This window comes from Colobus angolensis, unplaced genomic scaffold, assembly GCF_000951035.1.
Source record: "Colobus angolensis palliatus isolate OR3802 unplaced genomic scaffold, Cang.pa_1.0 Scaffold491, whole genome shotgun sequence".
Lineage (NCBI taxonomy): Eukaryota > Metazoa > Chordata > Mammalia > Primates > Cercopithecidae > Colobus > Colobus angolensis.
Window position 1 is genome coordinate 1,217,964 of NW_012118388.1, and position 22,875 is coordinate 1,240,838.

The 22,875-nt window shown below is 35.9% G+C and overlaps 1 protein-coding gene across 3 annotated transcripts in view; it reads right to left on the reverse strand.

Annotated features, from left to right (window-relative positions):
* DPYD (dihydropyrimidine dehydrogenase) overlaps positions 1 to 22,869 on the reverse strand; it is an 861,792-nt gene extending 838,923 nt beyond the window's left edge. For all 3 annotated transcript variants that reach the window (XR_001003717.1, XM_011959403.1, XM_011959404.1), the window contains exon 1: positions 22,730 to 22,869. Coding sequence is in view for 2 of the 3 variants with exons in the window: in XM_011959403.1 (XP_011814793.1) it covers positions 22,730 to 22,768 (39 nt within the window). In the remaining variant the exon portion in view is untranslated. The remainder of the gene's footprint in view (positions 1 to 22,729) is intronic.
* Positions 22,870 to 22,875: the final 6 nt, after the last annotated feature.

Consider the following 22,875-nt stretch of genomic DNA (forward strand, 5'->3'; position numbering starts at 1 on the left):
TATGTGGTTTTCTGTAAATGCTTTCTTTCACTTAGCATAATGTCTTCAAAGATTATCCATATAGTATTTTACTCGCATATGTGTTATAAATCCCATACTTTACTGTTTAATTTAAATGACCAGTTCTCTTAAAGAGATTTAAATAGTAAGTAAAAATCATATATCCACCTATGTAGTTACCATTGTTGCAGTTATGTAATCCTTGGTGCAAACCCCTATTTTTACCTACTATTGTTTCCTTTTGCCTGAAGGATATGATTTCCTTTAACACTTCTTGTAATGCGGGTCTGCTGCTTATAAATATTTGCAACTTTTGTATGCCTGAAAAAGTCTCTACTTTGCCTTGGTTTTTGAACGCTAATTTCACTGGGTAATAGAATTCTACATTGAAAGTTTTTGTTCCCTGAGACTTTAAATGTCTTCTCACTGGCATTATTTCCAACAAGAAATCTGCTATTGCTTTGTCTTTGTTCTTCTGTATCCAGTACACCTGTTTTTTTCTTCTGGCTGCTCTGAAGATAAACTCTTTCACTAGTTTTGACCAATTTGATTATGATGTGCCTCGGTGTCGTTTTCTTCATATTCCTTCTCTGAGGTTTCATTAGGCTTCTTGGTTTACGAATTCATTTTTACAAATAGTTTCTTCTTCCGTCCTCCCACTGCTTCACTCTCACCTCTTTGGGGAAATTCTATTTACATGTATATGAGGCCACTCAAAGTTGTTCCACAGCTCACTGATACTCTTTTCATTTTTCTTCTCTCTGTGTGTGTCATTTTACAGGTTTTATTGCTGTGTCCTCAAGTTAACTATCTTTTCTTCTGCAATGTCTAATCTGTCTTTAATATTATCCATGTTTTTCATCTCCTTACAGCTGCCATCTTTAGAAGTTCAATTTGGGTCTCCTATCTATTTTGCACACCTCTACTTCATTTTTTGAACATATAGAATACAGTTTTAATGACAGTTTTAATGTTCTCTGCTAATTTGACATCTGTGTCAGCTTTGGATTTGTTCTGATACATTAATTATTATCCTCATTATGGGTGGTATTTTCCTACATCCTTTCATGCCTGGTTATTTTTAATTGGTTGATAGACATTGTGAATTTTACCATATTGGGTACATGATATTTTTGTATTCCTATAAATATTTTTGAGTTTTGTTCTAGGACATAGTTGAATTATTTGAAAATGATTTGATCCTCTCAGGTCTTGGTTTTAAGCTTTACGAGGTGGGAATCAAGCAGCATTTGCTCTGGGGCTAATTATTTCTCACTACTGAGGCAAAAAAACACATCTGATTACGCAATGTCCTATGAATCATGAAGTTTTCCAGGCTGGCTGGTGGGAGGAGGCATTATTCCCAGACCCATGTGAGTGCTAGTTCTGTCAGACTGTTCTTTACGTAGCCATGGGTCATTTTCCCTCATGCGTATGCTAATCATTACTCGGTGGAGTACTCAAGGGGAACCCTCTGCAGATCTCCAGGTTTCTTTCTGAGCAGCTCTCACTTCTCTGTTGCTCTGTTCTATAAACTCTAGCTTCCTTGGTCTCCCGAGATTTTCAGCTCTCTCTCTCCAATTGAGGGATTCCACCAGGCTTTGTGTAGTTTCCCTGTCCTGAGTTTCAACCTATAAACTCTCTCAAGAGGATAAACTAGAAAAATATTAGGGTTCCCTTTATTTGTTTATATTTCTCAGGGAACACTCTATTTCAATGCCTGATAGCCAGTATCTTAAAAACAATTGTTTCATATATTTTGGGTTTTTTTTGTAGCTTCAGGTGGAAACATGTACAGGAAAGAATTAACCTGACAGGCCAGAGTTGCTCCAATCCTGAGTGGGAGTCTCATTAAAGAGAGAGGTATACCTTGGTTTTTCTGTTTTTCTCTGCTTTTGGAGCTCTAGCTTCTAACTTCAACAAAGAGGTGAACTTGATACCAGAATGGAAAGACAGAAATCTGTTGACAACAAAAAGGTGCTACACGCACTCTAGTATGTATCTCTGGACTTCTTTTACATGAGGAATAAATAAAGTTTTGCCTTGTTTAAGCTACTTTTAGCAATTTTTTCCATGTTATACCCCAACACCTGGTTTTTACAGTACCCAAGGTGATTCTGGTGGCCAACTAGGTATGGGAAACACTGACAGTCCAATCAACAAGGCAAAATATTCAGAACCAGGGTGCATAAAAACTTCAAAATAAAAGCATTTGGCTTATGTATTTAAAAGACAAGTGGGAAATCACATCAGTTTAAGTATTTTTCTTGAAATCCATCAAAATGTCAAAAATCCTAAGCCAAAAATTACTCATTTCAAAGAATGATCAATGGAAATTGTATTGTGCCAGCACAAAAAAAAGTAATTCATTTTCATCTCCATTCATTGACTGCTAATAGGTTTCTCCATTTTAACTGACATAATTTTTTTACAATATAGCATAATGATGTGAATAAAATATATCCAATGCTCCTCTGTAAACTGTTTTTTGAAAATCTCCTATGCACACAACTCCCTCCCCAAAACCCACACTTCCAACCTATTGGTAAATCCCTATCACGCCATAATACATAACACATTTCTGTGCTCCCATGATATACCATGCAAAACACCCTATCTCTATCAATATTCTAACTTAATTTCTGGATGTGTTCTCAGTCTAATATATACTTCAACAATAAGACAGTTTAGCTGCTTTCTCAAAATTTTATAATGTCTTTTATTTGAAAAAAATAAGTTAGACACATTGTTTTAATGTTCCTGTATCAGACGACTGCTTGGTAATACCTGATGTTGAATGAGAGTTTATAGTATGCCAGGCACCCCTTCAAGTGTTTTTCAAGTCGACCTTCACAATATGACATTAGTATTATTATTGCCAGTTTACAAATGAGAAAAAAATCACAAGGAGATTGAGTAACTTCCCCAGGAAGTAGCAGATATTCTTAACCCACATATTTTGGCTTCAGATTATGGACTGTTATTCACTACTCTGTACTTCTATGAGCAGCTAATGTTAGTTTAATTTTACCTTTAATGTAGTAACTCAAGGATTGCTGCATATTCACTGTAAATACTGAAATCAGTTTTGCGCTGGTGCAGATAACTACAGAAACAAGACCTGAAATAAGTCAGACTTAAAAGAAAGTCTATTATCTGCTGATTAAGCCACAATATATACCAAACTTCCTGGTACACATTGGTTATATAGTGTTACTTGAAATGAAAAGAAAGAGACAAACCACAGAAATATTGTTAAGGAAGCTCTAGCAGGAATTGATGACAATGAGTATAGGTTGTAAAGCGACAGAAAAGTAAATACACCCCCCATATCAACAATTTGTGAGTATAAGGGGAATAGTATCCACAGAAAATAAAAGTTGGGATAGAAAACTGGCTTAGGAAAAAAATATTTAGTGCTGTTTGGCTCATCACTTGAATATTGGTGTCATCTTACAAATGACATATAAGCAGCAACAACAACAAAAAACTGACAGTGAAATACAGCACGTCTCCAGTGCCTTTCAATTAATTGCTGGATTGTAATTAAGTTCAGACATCTTGTCTAAAAAGCTAAGATTTTTCTTTAATTGTAAAAAAATAAGAGGCTCTGGTATCAAAAATACATTTACTATTCAGAAATGTCAGGTAATTCTACTTCCATTAAAATAGAAATTCTGGGTTTAATATTTATAAATTTATAAAATACTTTACATATATTATTAAAACCTTGAATTCTTGTATTCCAATTGAAATCCACACAGTCTAAAATTCTCTGCTTATATGCCTGTCTGCCCCACTAGCCTTTCAGCTTACTGAGTATGATGACTAGCTATCACCCGTCTCAGAATCTCCAGGAACTTACATAAGGCATAAATACAGAGACTTGCAATCAATTGAATTGCATCTCCTTAGAGTGTAAGAGCCACAAGGGACCTCTATCACAGATGCACCTAGTGAAGTAAAAGAACAACCCACATTAAAGACTGAGTCAAGATTAGAACCAAGTCTCCTAACTCTATCACATCAGCACATTCACACGAAAATATCACTACAACAAGGCTCCCGAATATTTTGAATTATCCATGACTTTACATTGCCTATGAGCCTACTTCTGATAAGAAACCATATAGGAAAGTAGCGTAAGAGCAAGAATTAGAATATGTATAAATAATATAGACCAGTGAGAGGCCTAAGAGGTCAGAAGTTCAGTGTTTCAGATTTACTGGGTAACATGGATTTCTTTTATTTCCATAGGAAATATTACATGATCCTTATATGTCAAGTAATTCTTTAATCACTAAGTTTGCTGCTTCCACTGAAATATTCTTCATCTCAAAGGTAAGTAAATTATCATCATCACTGTAATACAATGCTTCCTACACTTTCTCTGTCATTTTACCAATTCAGACTGAAAATAAATTTAAAGCATGGGTATGTTGCTACATAATAAGTGGTAATTTCATTAAATTAGTAACATTCAGTTTCTAATGATATTTCTTTATTATTTTATTCATAGAATATTTTGTAAAAGGAGCATGCTACACACAACAATCTATCTTTTAAGACTTTTCTTAAATGGAGCATACCACTAGGAAACAATCAGCTATTATTTTCCATTTCAATCTAAATAACTGCAATAACTTCTAGGTGTTTAAAAAGAGGCACCTCCCATCACTGCACAGTTCCATGCTTTCTTTAAACCTTCCTAACACTTAAAACTTACTCAAAGATACAAACATTACTCCAAAGGGTGATAAATATTACATCATAATTAAGGTTATTGGGCTGGCATGGAAGAGAATTTGACTTAATAGAAGACTTCTGTGATGGAAATTAACAAGTTTGCCAATTAATTACAAACAGTATGGGTTGTGAGCAACATTCATAATATTTACACACTTGTTAAGATTTAAGAAAAGACTTGATAATTAATACATCTCATAGTATTTACTATGAGGCAAAATTAAAACTTAAAGAATTAGAAACAATCTATGTTTAACAATATCACAAAGAATGAAATAGCTTCGATTTCTTTTGCTTTAAAATTTGTTTTACTGAACATAATGCATTTTTATTTTTAAAAGTTTTAATGTAAATGAATGATAACCCCCTAAAATGCAGGTTATAGAGCTGGATGAAGCCTGTGAGAATTTTTAGAAATATATGTAAATGGTGTTTCTCACAATTTATGGATCAGTTCTGCCTATCAATTCCAAATTCGAGTTTTTGCCATAACCAGACTCTTGAAATGAGCAAAACATGTTGGTCTAGCAAAGTAATATCTAAAATGGACAAGGATGAGGAAATGTCCTGGTTATTGATTATGTATTAACATATAAATATGTTTAGTATCAATAGTATCTTTTTAAAGCTATTCCTTGGAAAATTTTCTTGATACTATCTTATAATTCATCTTTTTTCACGTTCAGGCCCACTATTTGGTAATTTTAAATTACTTCAAACTATACAAGAGGAACTACGAAATCCAAATATCTAGAGTTTTAAAATGTTAATTCAAACTTTAGGCAGCCTTTTATAAAGCTGCCTTTCCAAGACTGCTAGGCAAATGGCCAACAACAACAGTTTAACTGTCCAAAAATCTGACGGCTGAATAAAAATTTGAATTTTACTAGCAAATGAATTAAAAGAGAAATAGCTAAAGTGTTGCTTCTAGAAAGGGAAATGAGAGAAGATGGAAAGGTGTGAGGAGAAAGCTAGACCCAGTGGGCACTGGAGAGAGGATAGTTAACATCTATTTCCAACTCCATATTCTTAGGGAGGACTTAAAATCAGCAACAGAGGCTGCAGTTACCCCAGAATGATCAGGAAGGGCTACAAATCAGGATGTCCCTTCTCTGCACCATCCCTCCCCCAACTCCCATTTACTAGTTTACCATCATGTCACTGGGAGGAATAGAACTACTATTCCTTAAAGTTGTTTATTTATTTTTAAATGTTTAAGATACGCATGTACTATCATGATGGAAATTAAACACGCTTAAAGATGTCATTATTAAAACAATGGAATAATTCAGAAATGATTACACAGGATCCACCAAGTGGCAAGGTAATCATAACATTTCAGTGACAGTATCTTAATCATAATGGAAGTGTGGGAGACCAGAATATACCTTCCCAAAATATGAAGGGTTATTGCACTGAAGGCAGTTAAGAAGAAACACAGGAGAGCTCTCTGCCCTCCCTTTATCTGTCTAAAAGCAGGAGATAGATTTACAAAGAAAATGGTATCCTGTGCCCCTCTCTACCAGGAAGAAAAAAGATTAACCACCAAAGACAGTTTTAGACCATTATCAGCCTAGTAACAGTACCAGAGGAATTTATATTAACAAGTTTTACTAACTTTTGTCTGCCATGTATTTGCCTTCTCCTCAAATTGCCATCCTTTGTCTTTTCATTTCTCTAAAAATGTACTGTTCTTTGTTGAAGGTGCTATTTCAAAACCACTTCTGGGAAAAGTAACTCATTCTCTGGGTATCTCCCATGTAGTTGTGAAATATACGTGTTAATCAACTTGTTTATTTTTCTCTTGTTAATCCATCTGTCATAATAGGGGTATTTTTCAACTAAGAACGTATTGAAAGTTGTTATTACTCCTTTACAGTTTGTATTCAAAACTCTATATCAATCCAAATCAGTTGCCATGGGTATTAAAAGGCACTACTGATCTCGAGTAATAACATGGGCACTTGCATAGTCAATGTAATTTAATTTCTCCAGGAAAGTTGACTTAAACGACTAAAGCTACCAAACCTAAATTTATATTTATTTTTAAGCCCAATATATGTTTTATGGAAGTATACTATTTCAGAATTGATAAAGAATGTCACAGATCCTGGATTTATTTCACTTTCAGATTAACTGAGAACTAGACTAGAAATGCTTTGTTTCAAACACTGTAGTGCAAATTATAATTACCCAATATGCACCTCTAACTATTTGTTCCTGTAGTATAATTAATTCAAAATTATACAGGGGTAAGGATGAAAAGGGAGCAAGGGTTAGGCTAATATAAAATTAACCTTAGATCATACCCTTGTCATTATATTTTTTTAGTCCTCAATATGAACTGGTTGTCTTGACAGTGACATCATTATCGTTATAAAGTAGAAAGAAAAATGTCCTTCAGTCAAGGGCTCCAGTGAATCAGTTTTATAACACATCTAAATGTATACAGACTTAAGAAAAGAAAACACGATATAGAATCCCAAAACCAATTCCAAGCCGGTAATTCATTTTGCCTATTTCTTTTTCCAAATTTCCCCAACAAATAAAGATTCTGTCCCGTCAGCCGCCAAAGTAGCCTGGCAAAGGACAAAACTGGTCATTTGACATGATGTAGGGAAGTGATTGATGATATCTCATCAACTCCCTCCATTGCAACCATCTGGCCTGTGGATTAGACGCCATTCATACCTTGCTTCATTTACACATGTGAAGGACTCCTTGAAGAACCGAATATTAAACATCTTATTGAGAAACTCAGTGAATGCATACGGTCAGGAAAAATGAGGTAACTTTTGAAGGACTTCCCACTACTATACCTCTATGATTCCTAATTTTCATGTCATGTATTTTAATGTCTGAATAAACAGCAATGTAAAACTGAGCTCATATTCATAGATTTTAGTTTTCAGTTCACTACTGACTTTAATCAAACCATTTAACCTTTCTTTGTCCTTGGTTTCACCATTTCTGAAACTGATATATCTTCCTAAGATTGGAAACATATTCTTAAGTAAGGAACAACAGAAAAAAAAAATGCTCTGTACAAGAAAAAAAAAAATGCTCTGAGTGCATAGATCCACAATGATCCCTATTAACTCTAACTCTGCCAGCTCCTGTACTTACACCTGCCTCACACCTGACCCATTTCAGCCAGGACAGCCTTCCTCCACCTGTCCTTGGAAAGTGATCACCTAATTCATTTTCTGGCCCCTAAATTACTGGATATTGAGGTAAAGGGCAACTGTAACAGAACTTATATGAATTTCTTTATCATTTATTAAATATAATCTAAATAATGGTGTAAAACTGAATTATTAAGTTGCATGAATGTGAATTTATAACATGCATATTTTAACTCTTACACCATAATTCCAAATCATCATCCCCAAGTACTTAGGACTTTCTCTCTTGATATATAATTCTTGGTAAATTTGCCTCATCTTCTGTTCTGTATCAAAAGCACATTTAGAGGAGATGCATTTATCTTTCCAACCAGACTCTAAATGGTTCTTAATATAGTTCCCAAGATACAGCAAGTACTTAAAAATTACTTATAAAATTGAATGACTGAATAATATGTCTTGTTGGTAAGTTAAACTTTGGAAAAATATATAAAAGAGTCCACCCTAATCCACAGGGATATGTTCCAAGACTCCCCAAGTGGATGTCTGAAACTGCAGATAGGACTGAACCCTACATATATATATTTGTTTTCAACGCTTTTTCCATTGTAACCGAGCACTTCTCACGAACTGCAGCTGTAACTTTTACAGCCTGTGGTACAACTGCAGAACTAGCAAGAATTTCTTTTTCCTTCTTCACAACTTCAGGGACAGAAGATTCATTCTTACCAAAGATCTTGGCAAACTCTATATCCTTCCTTAAGTCAAGAACTTTCACCTTTTCACTTAAGGAAGCACTTTACTGCTTCTCTTTGGCATATATGAAGTGCCTCCATCACTACTCTTGCACTCTAGAGCCATTATTAAGTAAAATACGAGTTTCTTGAACACAAAGGACTCCAATATTGCCACAGTCATCTGAGAACTAGGATGGTTACTAAGTGACTAGCAGGCAGGGAGCTTACACAGTGTGTAAGCTCATTGCTGGACAAAGCAATGAGTCATGGGCTGGGCAGGAAGGAGCAGGACAATGCAAGATTTCATCACAATACCCAAAATCGTGCAATTTAAAACTTATGAATTATTTATTTCTGGAATTTTACGTTTAATATTTTCAGACCTAAAACTACAAAAAGCAAAAATTGGATGAAGGGGAACTACTGTGTTTAATTTTTAGTGTGGGTTTTTAAAAATTATCTACTTGGTTCTTTTCCATATTTAATAACAAACATCTTTTCCCTTCGTGTAAGGACTGTGCATATCTGTAAATTAAGCAACTTCATGATAATAACAGCTTACATTTGCATTTATTCTTAATGTATTTCTTCCAAACAACAACACTGTAAGATAAACAGAACAAGGATCATGATTTCCATTTTATAGCTGGGGAAATAAGCTTAAGTTCACAAAGCTCAAAAGTGCCAGAACTAGGGAACTAGGACTTTAATAGCATATTTAGGACTCTTCATATTTAGGAATAGTCAACCCCAATTACTTCCTTAAACTACAAATTTGAATTTAATAAATACTGTCTCTAACAAATGTTAGTTATCCCCAGTCTCATTTGTTCCTACTATCAAAGTATCTGAGGTCCTCCCCTGCTTCCTCCTCCTTTCCTTCCTTACATTCTTTGTCCTTCCTCTTTCGTTCTTTCCTTCCTTTCTTCCTTCCACAAATATCCCAGCTCCTTTGCAGTTCACATCAAAATTTGCATTCATTTTCTTAGGCTGCCATTAAAAAAAAATTACATAAACTTAGTGGCTTAAAATAGAAATTTATGGCCTCACCCATTCTCAAGTCTAGAAGTCTAAAGTAAAGGTGTCAACCTTGCCATATTTTCTTTGAAATCTGTAGGGGAGAATTCTTTTGTTGCCTCTTCTAGGTTCTGGCAATCCTTGTTATCCTCTGGCTGGTTGATCCGTCACTCCAGTCACTGTCTCCATAGTCATATGGCTATCGTTGCATATTTTTCCTCTCTTTCTTTTTGGAGACAAGGCGTCATTCTGTTGCCCAAGCTGGAGGGCAGTGGTGCAATCATGGCTCACTGCAGCTTCCAACTCCCAGGCTCAAGCAACCCGCCCACCCCAGCCTCCCAAGTAGGCAGAATTACAGGCACACACCACCACCACACCAAGCTAATTTGTGTGCGTGTGTTGTAGAGATGGGGTTTTGCCCTATTGCCTGGGCTGGTCTTGAACTCCTGAGCTCAAACAATCCACCCCACTTGGCCTCCCAAAGTGCTGGGATTCCAGGCGGTGAGTCACCATACCTGGCCTGGCTGTCCTTGCTTATGTGTCTCCCCATCATATTTCCTCTGTGTTCTACTCCCTATAACTCAGTGCTTCTGTCATCTACCAACCCAAGGGGGTTGCCGCCACACTCTCTACCCAAATTCAGTGAGAATTTAACACCTAATTCTCTATGTCTTCAACTCCACTCTATTTTGTACACCAGTCTTAGTGACTTCAACAGACTCTTGGCTCATTTAGCACCTGCCTCTTTTTACTCACCATCTCACCACCAATAATTCTTGTTTTTCCACCCCATTGCAGCCACCATCACCCTTGGTTATAGTCTTGACTTTACCATGATTATCGCACTACCTCTAAAAGTTTTCTTTCAAACATACCACTCCAATCTTTACCTCCAACAACATTCCACTTTCCAAGAATTATCTGACCTTACTGAAACCATCAATCCATGGAGCATATCACTGGTGTTTTCAGTAGTCCTCTCACTCTCCTATGCTGACTTCCCTCAGATCAGCTTCCAGGATACAATGTTATGACTTCTTCACAACATCCTTAATTCCCTATTCTTCTCTCACTCCAACTTTGTTGCTCAAGCAAAACTAATCCACTTAAACCTATCTCTTTACATCTTCTCTGCCTGAACCCAAGCAGTGAAAAGTGGATGGAGAACAATCCACAATTATGTTCACTGCTCTCATCTTCAATTCTTGACTGCAAGTATCAAGTAGAAAACAAATACTGCCTAATAATCCTACTACACTTCTATACTTCCTTATTATTTTCATTATCCTACTTTCCAGAAAATCTATTCATACTTTCACCTGTTCTTCAAAATTTTACAGCCTGTTTTCCTCTCACCTTCAGTTGGAAATTCTGCTTCATACTCTTACTGAGAAAATTAAAACCATCCATCAGAAGAGGGAACTTATTTATTGTTCCCCACCCAATGTGTCACCTCTCTGTCTCACCACCCATTCTAAAACTTATATTATCAATCCTGTTTCCTCTCACCAAAAGAATCCCTTTATACAAATAATTATCCCCTCTATGTCCTTCAACTCTAGTTTCCCTACGGCAACTCTTCCCTTAACATATATACGTGCTCTGTTATCCCTCTCCAACTACTTCCCTATTTTCTGTTCCCCTTTACAGGAAAACATTTCTCTAGCATTTCCCAATGCCATTGTCTTACTTCCTCATATTCAATTTTCTTCTCAAACCATTTTTATTAGGCTTCTTTCCCCAGTGGCTATTGTCAAGCTCACACTTTTTCAATGTTAACAAGTTAAAACAAATCTTTATGCCCTCAACTTACCCTCCCAACAGCAGATAAGAAAGTTGACTACACACACATCCTTCCTCCTTCCTTGGTTTTTTGACTATCTTCTCCTCTTCTCAATGCCTAAAGTCCTCAGTCCCTTGTGGAGCTACGCTGTCTGTAAGTATTAAAGACTTTAAATACATCTTTATGTCAGTAATTCCTCAGTTTCTATCCCCAGCTATGGCTTCTTTACAGACCTCTAAAAGCTTACTCTCAGCTGCCTATGTGATATCTTGACTGTGCTATCCAATAGTGATTTCAAACTGAATGCCATTACATACTACATTTGTGTCCCCCCCACCTGTTACTTCTTTTTGTTTACCAGACTAAGTTCAATCCTGCCTCTTTGATTTACTTTCATTTTTCATCAAAAGCTCCTAGTAGACTTCTTATGATCTTCTAGATTTCAGTTCAAATGTCACCTCCACAGGGAGGCCTTCTCTGACTACCATGTAAAAAAAGACCCTACTAGCCATTCTGCATCACATTTTCTTCGTTTATTTTTACAAAAGCTCATGAATTATCTGAAATTACTGTAAATTAAAGAATCTTTTTCTTACTATTGTTCCTCCATTAGCATGCAATTTTATTGACTGTAGAATTCTTTTCCATGTTGTTTGAAAATGTGTTTCCAACATCTAGACCAGTGCCTAGCACATTAGGAAAAAACTAATATTTTAGATTAAAAAAAAAAAGAGTGTAAGGTTTCTGTGTTTTAAAGAAGACTAAAATAACATATTATCAAAGAGATAAAAAAGTCACTGAAGTCAAAACAACAGGTGGTAGCTATTATTAATAATTTAATACTTAATATTAATTGCATACTTGCCACACGCTAGAACTATTAAAAAGGACGAATCTATAGTATTTTCTTCAACTACACAACAATCCTGTAACGTAGGTATGATTTCTATCCCCACTTTTACAATGAGGAAACTGAAACATAAAATGTTTAAGTTATTTGCCAAGGTCAAAACTAGTAACTGGCAGAGCTAGGATGTGAACATTACCACTCTAATTCCAGAGCCCATACTCTTTTTTTTTTTTTTTTTCGAGACGGAGTCTTGCTCTGTCGCCCAGGCTGGAGTGCAGTGGCCGGATCTCAGCTCACCACAAGCTCCGCCTCCCAGGTTCACGCCATTCTCCTGCCTCAGCCTCCCGAGTAGCTGGGACTACAGGCGCCCGCCACCTCACCCGGCTAGATTTTTGTATTTTTAGTAGAGACGCGGTTTCACCATGTTAGCCACGATGGTCTCGATCTCCTGACCTCGTGATCCGCCCGTCTCGGCCTCCCAAAGTGCTGGGATTCCAGGCTTGAGCCACCGCTCCCGGCCCAGAGCCTATACTCTTAACCACAAATCTATGCTGTCCTTTCATCATAATCAGAATAAATATTAATTATCTATTACTCATTATCAATAAATATTATAAGGGACTGAGATTATCAGTCTACTGCTGTTTCTGAATTTATCTGAGGTTAGTTTGGGTAGATTTTATGTTTCCAACATAACATTTATTTTGTTGTGATTTTATGACACATTAGCATCTAGTTTTCTTAAAATTTGTTATACTTCTACTTTTCTTACCTGTATCTTTATTTACTTTTTTTCTTATTTTACTCTTACATTAAAATATTGTTAAAAAATAATTTGTTTAAAAGAAAACTCAAAATATTTTAAAATGTGGAAAAAATGTTTAAAATTTACCAATATTCAAACAAATGCAAATTAAACCAATCAGACAAAATTTTCACCTAATTGTTTATTTTAAAAAAACATAATTCTTATTAACACTTGAAAGGGTATCATTTTATACATACTCATACAGCTACTAGCAGTTCTATGAATTAGTAGTACCATGTAGACATCAACTTGAAAATATTTCAAATCCTTAAAGCAGTCATACCTACCATTGATGATTCCCTTCTAGGATCCTATAATATTGTGATCTTAGGTATAAAGGATGTTTAAGTTTTGTTTCTTACTGTCCAGTCTTGGAATGGAAGGGGTGATGGGCAGTCATTTTCATGAGCCACATACCAATTTTTCTCTGCAAATGTTTTTATCTCTTTCGGAAAAGAGGGAGCCTTGAGCATACCAATGTCTGGAGTTTGGGCTGCAAGTAAACTTTAGCTTTAAAATGTAGCAAAAATCAATAGTCACTTTGGATAACACAGCGGAGGAAGAAGTATGTTTTGCTTCATTTAATTTGTATGTGGGAGAAAAAAGTGTTGAGTCAAAAGTAGTTACACTCATGGACCCTTTCTTCTCTGAATACAGGAAGGAAAAAAAGGAAAATGTACACACACATGCTTGTGCATATGCACATGCACACACATGACAACCCATACTTCTAAAATAAAGGCAGGCTAGGATAAAATAATTCTTTGAGAATCTGGTCTGCCAGAGTGGTCTGTTCTTGGGGTGAGGGTGGGAAGGCTGGGATAATATAAAAGTTTTCATCACATGATGAGACAGCTGCAGTTAGTATTACATTTACTCATTCTAGATAACAACCTGAGATTTATCCATTCACAACAACAATCTGAGATTTATGAATGTTCCATCCAAGATAACAACCTGAGGCTCAACCTTACTCTTCCTTTTCTCCAGGGCAGAAGAAACAAGGAACCATGCAGGCTGTCAAGCCATTCTCTAGAAAGAAATGCTATTATCAGCCCTGAGTTAAAAGGAAATCACATCCATATCAAAAGGAACTATATCCAGATGCCTGCCTGTTCTGTTACCTAGATTCAGTGTTGGGAAGATGAGGCAAATGAATAAGTTGGTTCCATTTCTATTTTGCCCTTTCTGTCTTTGCACCCCAAAGTGGCCCCCTTTTCCTTTTTTAAAACATATTTTTAAAGACACTTAATTCAGTTGAAGCACACAGGTGAGAAGGGCAGAACCGAAATGCACTATATATCAGTGAGTCAACACTCTCAAGTGTATTTCCAGCACAACGCTTTAAGCAAATAAAAAAAAAAAAAATGTGCTTAAACATTGTTCTTAATAACTGACTACTAAAAAACAAGGTAAATGCCTCATAATAAAAGGGAGACTTGAATACATTTTGATATCTCCGCCCACAAGCAATGTTATGCTGCGACTTAAAACTGAAGTTAATAAGAATGCGAGGAAATGCTTTTGATAGGACAAGAAAACAAATATAAAATTATGTATGACTAAAAGTATTTAGGGAAAAATTACCTCGTGCACAGGAAAGAAAACAACAATATTACACGGATGACTTGAGTGGGATGACTATATACTTTTGGGGTCAATTTTTGATTTTAGTTTTCTGCATTTTTTAAATCTTCTGTAATAATCATGAAAAATAATTTAAAAATCAAATCGGGGAAATAAAGCATAATAAAAGTTAACACCTTTATTACACTAAGGTTACACTAAAAGTTAACAGGAATGAACATTTTGTGGTGAATGGTGACACGCGTTAGCGCTAGGGGAGCTGAATGCCTTTCTTCTCTGAACTGTAAAGAAGTTTAAATTTGTACCCCAGCACTCTTCAATATTTGGCATAGAGAAACATCTGAAAAAAGGCCCCGCAAAGCTCTCAGGTCCACTGTGGCACAAGGAGTCAGATTAGTATAGCTTGAATTCTGGGGACCCCATTGCTTATGCCATGGTTTTCATCTACAATCATCAATCAACAAACACACTGAAGAAACTGGCATAGAGTCCCATCTCCTTTTTTTGAATCTCTGGTATTAATTTCTAGTTAAAGACAGCATAATCCAAAACATACAAAATGTAAATTTATTAATTCCAGATCACCCTTACACAGAACTCCAGCCATATAAAGTAGGATTGAACTTTTCTTGTATTCTCAGGTGAAATTTAGATTTAGCTTGTTCATTAGATTAAAAAAGAAAAGGCAGCAAGAAGACATTTAAAAAGTTTAAAATCAGGTGAATAAGTACATCAAATTCATATAGCTGGTATAAATAGTACACTCAGACCTACCAAGTTTGTAAATTGAGGAGCTAAGATCTCTGCATTTCTTTATTATGATCACACACCAGGTCACATTTCCAAACAATTTCACCATTGTCATGTTTTATTTCAAACCATCCTTAAAAGACTCATCAATAGCAAACTCACTGAAGAATCAGCAAACTCTTCACAGTGGCTGAATGATTCCCACAAGGTCAGAGGGCAAAGCATCTATGTCATGAAGAAAAATTATCCCCAGGCTTATCCTGTATCTTGGGAAATGTACTTATTTTAATTGACAAATAGTAAATATACATTGTACTATTTTGCTGGCAATTTTCACATGACCTTTTCATTACACATGGTAACATTTTTATAAATTTTATCATACTACAATTTTTCATGTCAGTCTTAAAGAATTTCATAAAGATTAAGATCTACCTGGTGAGTCAATCTTGGGTAGGTACACTGAGTTGTAAGCTGGAGGATAAAGTTTTTGGAGAGCAGTAAAAGTGCTGGGGGTTTTGAGGGGTGGAGGCGGAGGAGAACCAGCAGAGAGAGGTCAGGGATAAAACATGGGGGGAGGAGGAAGTGCAGTCAGGGCTTCATCATGATCACCTCCTATATAAATCAGGCCAGGAGTTGACATGTAATCTTGTGTGGGTCCCCTGAGAAGTGGCCCTCAGGGATTAATTATTGATGAAGAGATTTTTCTTCAAAGTGGCCCAGTCAAGAGTGCCTCAAGGGGACATTCATAAGTGCTTATGATATCAATTTCCAAGCACCTGGGAGGTAAGGATACAGATTATCTCTTTAATTATTATGATGGAGGTAAAGTCTAGCAAAAATGCTGTTACGTAGCCAAGGTAAAATTCTCAAAGAAATGAAATTATTATAACTAGTATAAAAAGTTTAATGTATGAGCCATCTCTCGGTAAGATCACACTTTACCTTTTCCTGGTGCAAAATAGGTTATCTCCAACCAACTCTTTCCTTTCCTAGGAGCTAAAAGAGTTATTTATAAGCAAATGCAGTGTGTTTAGGGATGCTTAAAAGTTTAGAAAAAAATTGTCTTTGAAGCTAGTATGTTTGCTTAGAGAGAAGATAAGTTTACTCCAGTTAGCACATGGAAATATAGGGGTTTGTTTTAATTATGTAGGAATTTCTTTTCAGAAAAAATTAATGTCAACTGCCTTCTACATTTCTATGAGAATGCCAAAAAAAAAAAAAAAAAATTTCACCTATGCACTAGCCCTGACCTAATCCCAAAAACACTCAGAAAAACACAGAAGAATCAATCCATATTTATGTTACAGTAAAAAAAAGTAAGGATAGGGGCCAGCCTGGATTTGAATCTTATCAACCTATGTAATAGATGTGAATAGTCTTGTATAAACAAAACCTAGGCCATATAGTTCCTTTGTATCACCTGAAAATTACACCAGTGGGCTGGCAGTACAACCGGTACTAAAAACATATTTTTAAACAGAAATGAAATGAAATGAGTCTCTTTAAATTGATCTGAATTTCAGAAACTCCCCAATCTCCCTCATAATATTGACAAATGTTAATTCAGTAACTTTTTCATAATAGATATATGCAACATTTATGAATCTACAATGCACCTCTTTCATAATTCTTTTAACTTCATTAACTCTTCCCTTTCTCATAGATTCTAACAGACTTCAATACCACTAGTTGATTACTGGAGTAAAAACAAATTCTTGCCAATTGATGTTTATATAGTATACATGATAGACGCAGTAATAACATTCAAAATAAGTGTAACCAATTTAAAAAGCATATATTTACGTGACAAATGCTGTCTGAAGCATTTTGTGTATGTGACTCCAATTAATCGTTATAGCTATTGCATGAAATACATAGGATTAAATTCAATTCACAGAAGAAGAAATGACAGTCCAAGAAAGAAGTTGACCTCACAAATAAAATAAAATAGTGACAGGATTTTAACACAGGTCTGTTTAAATACAATGTTTTCTTTTTGTACTAACAATGAAATGAAGCTTGATTTGGGGAAATACAAAATAAATAACTTCATACAAAAGTACTCAATTTCTGACATCAATACATATAAATATGTATGTATTCATGGTGAACTGGCTAAAAGTTATATGTTGAGTTTAAATGCAGATGTTTCATATCTACTAGTATAACATTTTAATTAAAAGCAATGGAAGCAGTAATAATTATAAACCACAGGAAAGACATAATCCTATTAAGAGTTATCTCAGTAGTATAATTGGCTCCAGGATATCAGTGAACACCCACACAATTGATATTTGAGGCCAAAAACACCTTCTGTCTTGATATGGAGGATTATGAGCAAATGAAGTCCAGAAGGTAAACATGTGACATTTTAAAATCAAAGTCTCAATTACAGATAAAGGTATAATCTTACAATGCTTTATTAAATATTTTTAATTAAGGTAGAATATAAACAAAATAAAATTTTCTTTACAGTTTTAAGGACTGAAGGGCTCTGCAACATATTTGTCATGCATCCATACAGCTGAGAGGCAGAAAAAATAAATTGGCCAATCCTACTTTTTGATCTCCTCTTTAGCTGTATTGAAGCCTGGATTATATCAAATCTCTCATCAGATTTTCTTTGTCATGATCTTCTATGACAACCTTTTTTCAGTCTCACTGTCTTTTAGTTTTAGTGTTCCAAACCATCACTTACATTTATGCTAATTATTAGAATTCTCCCACAGTAATCAGACATCTCTATCTAGTAAGGAGTTCCAGCTTTCAGCCCTTGTGTTGTTGCTAGTTTATACAGAGTTCAGTAAGATGCTGTATTCAAATAGTTAAAGAAAAGTATGATTGCTTAAAGATCTTCCATAACTGAATCAGTATTTTGACTCTAGATCTTCTTAGTGTCCTTATCAATTCCTTATTGTTAATATTCATCTTTTTTAAAGTGAATTTTTCTTATAGAATGTAACAAAGGAGGCTACTGAATTCCAGCACTTTACAATTCAGCAATCAGTCAACATCATTTGCTATCATTAAGACTAAGCAGATCCAATCTAAAAATCACCCTCCATCAAGATCCATCATTAGTCATTAATCTCACAGATTTTAATTGAACTACCAAAACTCTTCATCTGAATTCATGTTCAAGGGATAGAATTTTTCTTTAAACTGCCCAGAACTTTGGTGGGCCAAGCTGAAAGGTTCGCTTGAGCCCAAGAGGACAAGGCCAGCCTGGGCAATATACTGAGACCCTCCATCTCTATTTTAAAGAACTGCACTGAAATACATATCAACACGCTCAACTATAGAAATATGCAGTACCTTAAAACTACAGGAAGCTACCATTAGAATCAGTGACTCCTCAAATCAGATAATCAGAAACATTTCTACTGTCCAGCTAAACTCCTTAGAAAGGAGAAACACTTTAAAGTAAAACCATGGCCCACAAAACAGCTTAAAGTAGGAAGTACAAGCATGTTTTCAACAACTCTAACTCACAAAATAGGTTTAAAAAGTTAAAGCTTTAAAAGTCTTAATTATTTCAGAATACATGTCCATAAGATCTGCAGTGCCCAATCAATAAAAGGAAGGAGAAAAGAAATCACTGTTACTTAGACATTCAGTAAAAACATAGCCATTTAAATAAATAAACAACTCATGGCTTTCTGTAAAGTGGAATCTTTATTATCTTTTTTGGATCCATTCTCCTTCTTCCTCCCCAGCAGCAAAGGCAATTATGATAAAGGGTGTTCTGAAAATTTTTTTGCCATCTCTGCCAATTCATAACCCATGACTCTTCTTGTTGCAAAATTTGTAAAGTCCACTTTCTCCAAGTCTTTCCCATTATGCTTCTATTTTCCAAATTCGCTATTTTTAATCTCATTTTCCTAGTTAATCATACAGAAAATTCCCAATTACCTTTTCAATGAATAGAAGTCACAGTATCAGCAATTCAGAAACCATTTCTGTTTGACTCAAAATGCATTTGATTTTGTGGACAATGGACTAAAATCCCCTTTTCATTCAGGGTAAATGTGAATTGAGTTTATAACCCTCTAACATTCACTAACTGATAATTCAAGGGATGAGCCTTGTGATTGTGACTGCAGGAGCAGTAGAGTAACAGATAGCAACTTGGTTTGGCTATAAATATTTATCAAAATTACTAGTATTCAAATAGTTAAAAGTTTGCTGCAGCTGCATACATTTTTGTTTAGATATACGCTTTCAAAGTCTATTCTCATTATCCTTGCCAGTAGAGGGGAACAAGGTCTTGAACAAAAGAGAACTCTTTCAAAATAATTCTCATTTCCTTTCAAATGTGCAGATATTCACAATACACTGGTTGTCAATTCAACCTGAATGAAGTACTGTGAAGTTACTGCTGAGGCCTGGGAAAGTGACCAATGTCCAATTATAATCTTCTTTGAAACGATCCCAGGAGAGTCTGTATTAAAGTCATCATTGACAAAATTCAGACTGTATCCAAACAGCATGCTCACAAAGCAAAATAACTTCTAAAAGCATATAAGTACTATTAATGGACTTTAAAATGCTAATCATTTCATTGGAAGTGATTTTCCTGAGAATAAGATATATTTTTCTCTTATCTTTATTTTTTAACATGTCACCCTTTTTTTCCAACAAGATGCTGTCAACTTATGACATTTGTTGATTATCCCTACTATTATTATTTTCCTTAGCAGATTTTCCATGTGCAATTCAGAGAGGGTAGGTAACTTGCCCAAACACACAGCTTAAAGTTAGACCTCAATCAGAGGCAGTTGGTTTCAGAAGCCAGGCTCCGAGCCACCTTAATATATCTGAAAAAAACTTGATTTTTCATGCAACTTCTATGATTACAACAACAACAACAACAATTCTGAGTAGATGAGCTAGGTCCTATCACCAAGTAACACATCCTGTCCTTGCCTATCTCCCAGTCCATGGATATTCCAGCTATGGAGTTTGGTGATCTGATTGTTTTCCATGTTCCTAACCCTCAAATCCTGATGGCATATTGGATTCAGACTAGAAATTATGAAGTAGGCACACAAAGCACCTTTATATATACCTCAATAACTTTTCCCCCAGAAACAAAGATATTTCTTGGTTGTTTCACTGAAACATGAGGTTCTGGAGTTAGCTCATAGGGAAAAGTCAGTTACTAATAGAGTAGGTTGTTATCACCTTCTGTTCTTTTAACAATTGTCATGTACTTTGCACATTTATCAATGTGTTCTTATCACATTCATTAACCGCTTCATATCAATATTTTTAAAATATTACTTGCTTATCCATGTATTTGAAGCTAAAACAATGATCACAATCAAATCAATCTCTAGACAATGGTTGTAATGAATTTGTTCAAGAAAAGCATTCAAATTTGATGGAAAACTGAGCCTTTATAATTCATTCTAATTATTCAACACAAAAATGAACTTTGGTGAGTCAAGAGGATCAACTGAGGCATTCATGCTTGAATGTGCTCCCCTAGGCTTAATGTATTTTTACTCACTGCATTATATTTTAATGATTAATTTCATGCTCTCCCATGGTGTTTCAGCTCATCAATCACGGGTATTACTTTGAGGGAAAAGTAAGGTGCTGTGAGTGATGAAAGATGTTACTGATTAAAGTGTTGCACATATGAACTACATAAGAGCTGAAGGTGTTTGAACACCAGGAATCTAGACTAAAAGTAGTATTAGGCAAACTGGCCGTGTGGACTAAGGTTGAATTCAGTGGAGGGAGTGGAAAGGATGTGATTCTTAAATGTTCTTAGTTGAAACAATACATTAAATCAAGCTGGGCATTCAATGTTTCACTGGCATCTTTCTCCTCAGTAGAATGTAAGAAATGATTTCAAAGACAACTGCAGAGAAAGAAATCAGTTAAGCAGATAACACATCATTCTGAAATTAAACAGCCAAAAGCCACCCATCCTAAGACAACTCTGATATCTGAAATCAATACTGCCGTAATACTGTCAGAAGTTTGTTTTTCGACTTAGTGTAAAAAAAAAAAAAAAAGTTAAGGCAAAGTCACAAGGACCAAAAAGGAATAAACTACCCTAAATGAAATACAGAAAAAGACAAGTATCTCTTATCCTGCACACAGATGAACAAATATCTGCTAAATATATCATATTGCTCAATATCAAAAAGTCAACTCTCCATAACAGAAACCAAAAGTAAACTAACTAGAGATGTCTACATAATACACTTTGGCTCTTGTTACTAAAATGATTTTTCAAACGGTTATGGAACCTGGAGAAAATAGGACTACCTCCTCCCAGAATATAAAGTTTCTTCAATCAATTACAGAGGCAAAATGTGGCCAAAGCAGCTATTTTGCAAACAGGTGGTTTGCAAAACTTTTACTTAAGCCGCCAAAAGGACTGACGAAACGAAAATTTTATTTCTAAAGAAAACACACACACACACCTAATTTTCTACCAGAGTAGAAGACTCAAATAAAGAAAAGCCCCAAACAAAACAGAAAACTAAAAAGCAGTTTGTCTTAGCTCAAAAGTGCTGACCTTGGTTCAGTATGTGTAAAATCACTATTTATAATTAAATCCTTTTCATCGCATCTATTAAGGTACTAGAGAGAAAGGCAATGCCATGTCGTTTCAGGTAGGACCTTATTTACAGAAAAAAAAAAAGGATGATTTTTCTTTTTAACAGAAACGGAGGGCAAGAGGGAATCAAAAACCGTTGAGAGGAGAGAAAAATACAATTTGTTTTTCTGAGGGCACTGCATTTTTCATGTTCTGAATACTTTGTTCCACTCTCTCCATGTTAAATTATTTCATAAATAATACTATGGCTAGAGGCGACTGCTACAGCTGACACACAGATGTTTATTTCTATACTTCACCTTTGCAAATAGCAGGATTGGGCTATTGGAGATGGGGGCAGTGGAGAGGTGTCCAGAAACGACATACAGGAGGTGAAGGGGTAGAACGTGTGTAAATGGGAGCTCCTACCCCCTAGAGTCCCCCTCTCCGGAACTCCGGTGCTTCTTCAGTCACTGACATTCAGGGCAGGACAAGACATGATTCCTGAAATCTCTTCCGAAGTAAACAGGTCCCGACGCAAAGGGCACCCCCTCCAGTTGCGGAAAGTCCTCCCCTTCGCTCCCCGCCTGCCCACGCGGGTCTCTGGCTCCGCGCTCTTCCGTCTCCCCCGCAGATCTCCCACGGGGGAAACTTTCCCGCGTCTCTCACTCTCCAGGGCGCGGTGGCCGCGGGGACCTCCCCGGCACCGACCAGCAGGGCACCCCCCACCATCCCGCCACCACAGACGAACCAGGCGAAGTCCGTACCTCGATGTCCGCCGAGTCCTTACTGAGCACAGGGGCCATGGCAGTGCCTACAGTCTCGAGTCTGCCAGTGACAGACCCTCCTTGCGTCCTCAAGCTCCAGCCAGAAAGCCAAGTGACAACAGCCGGAGCGCGAGTGGAAAATAGGC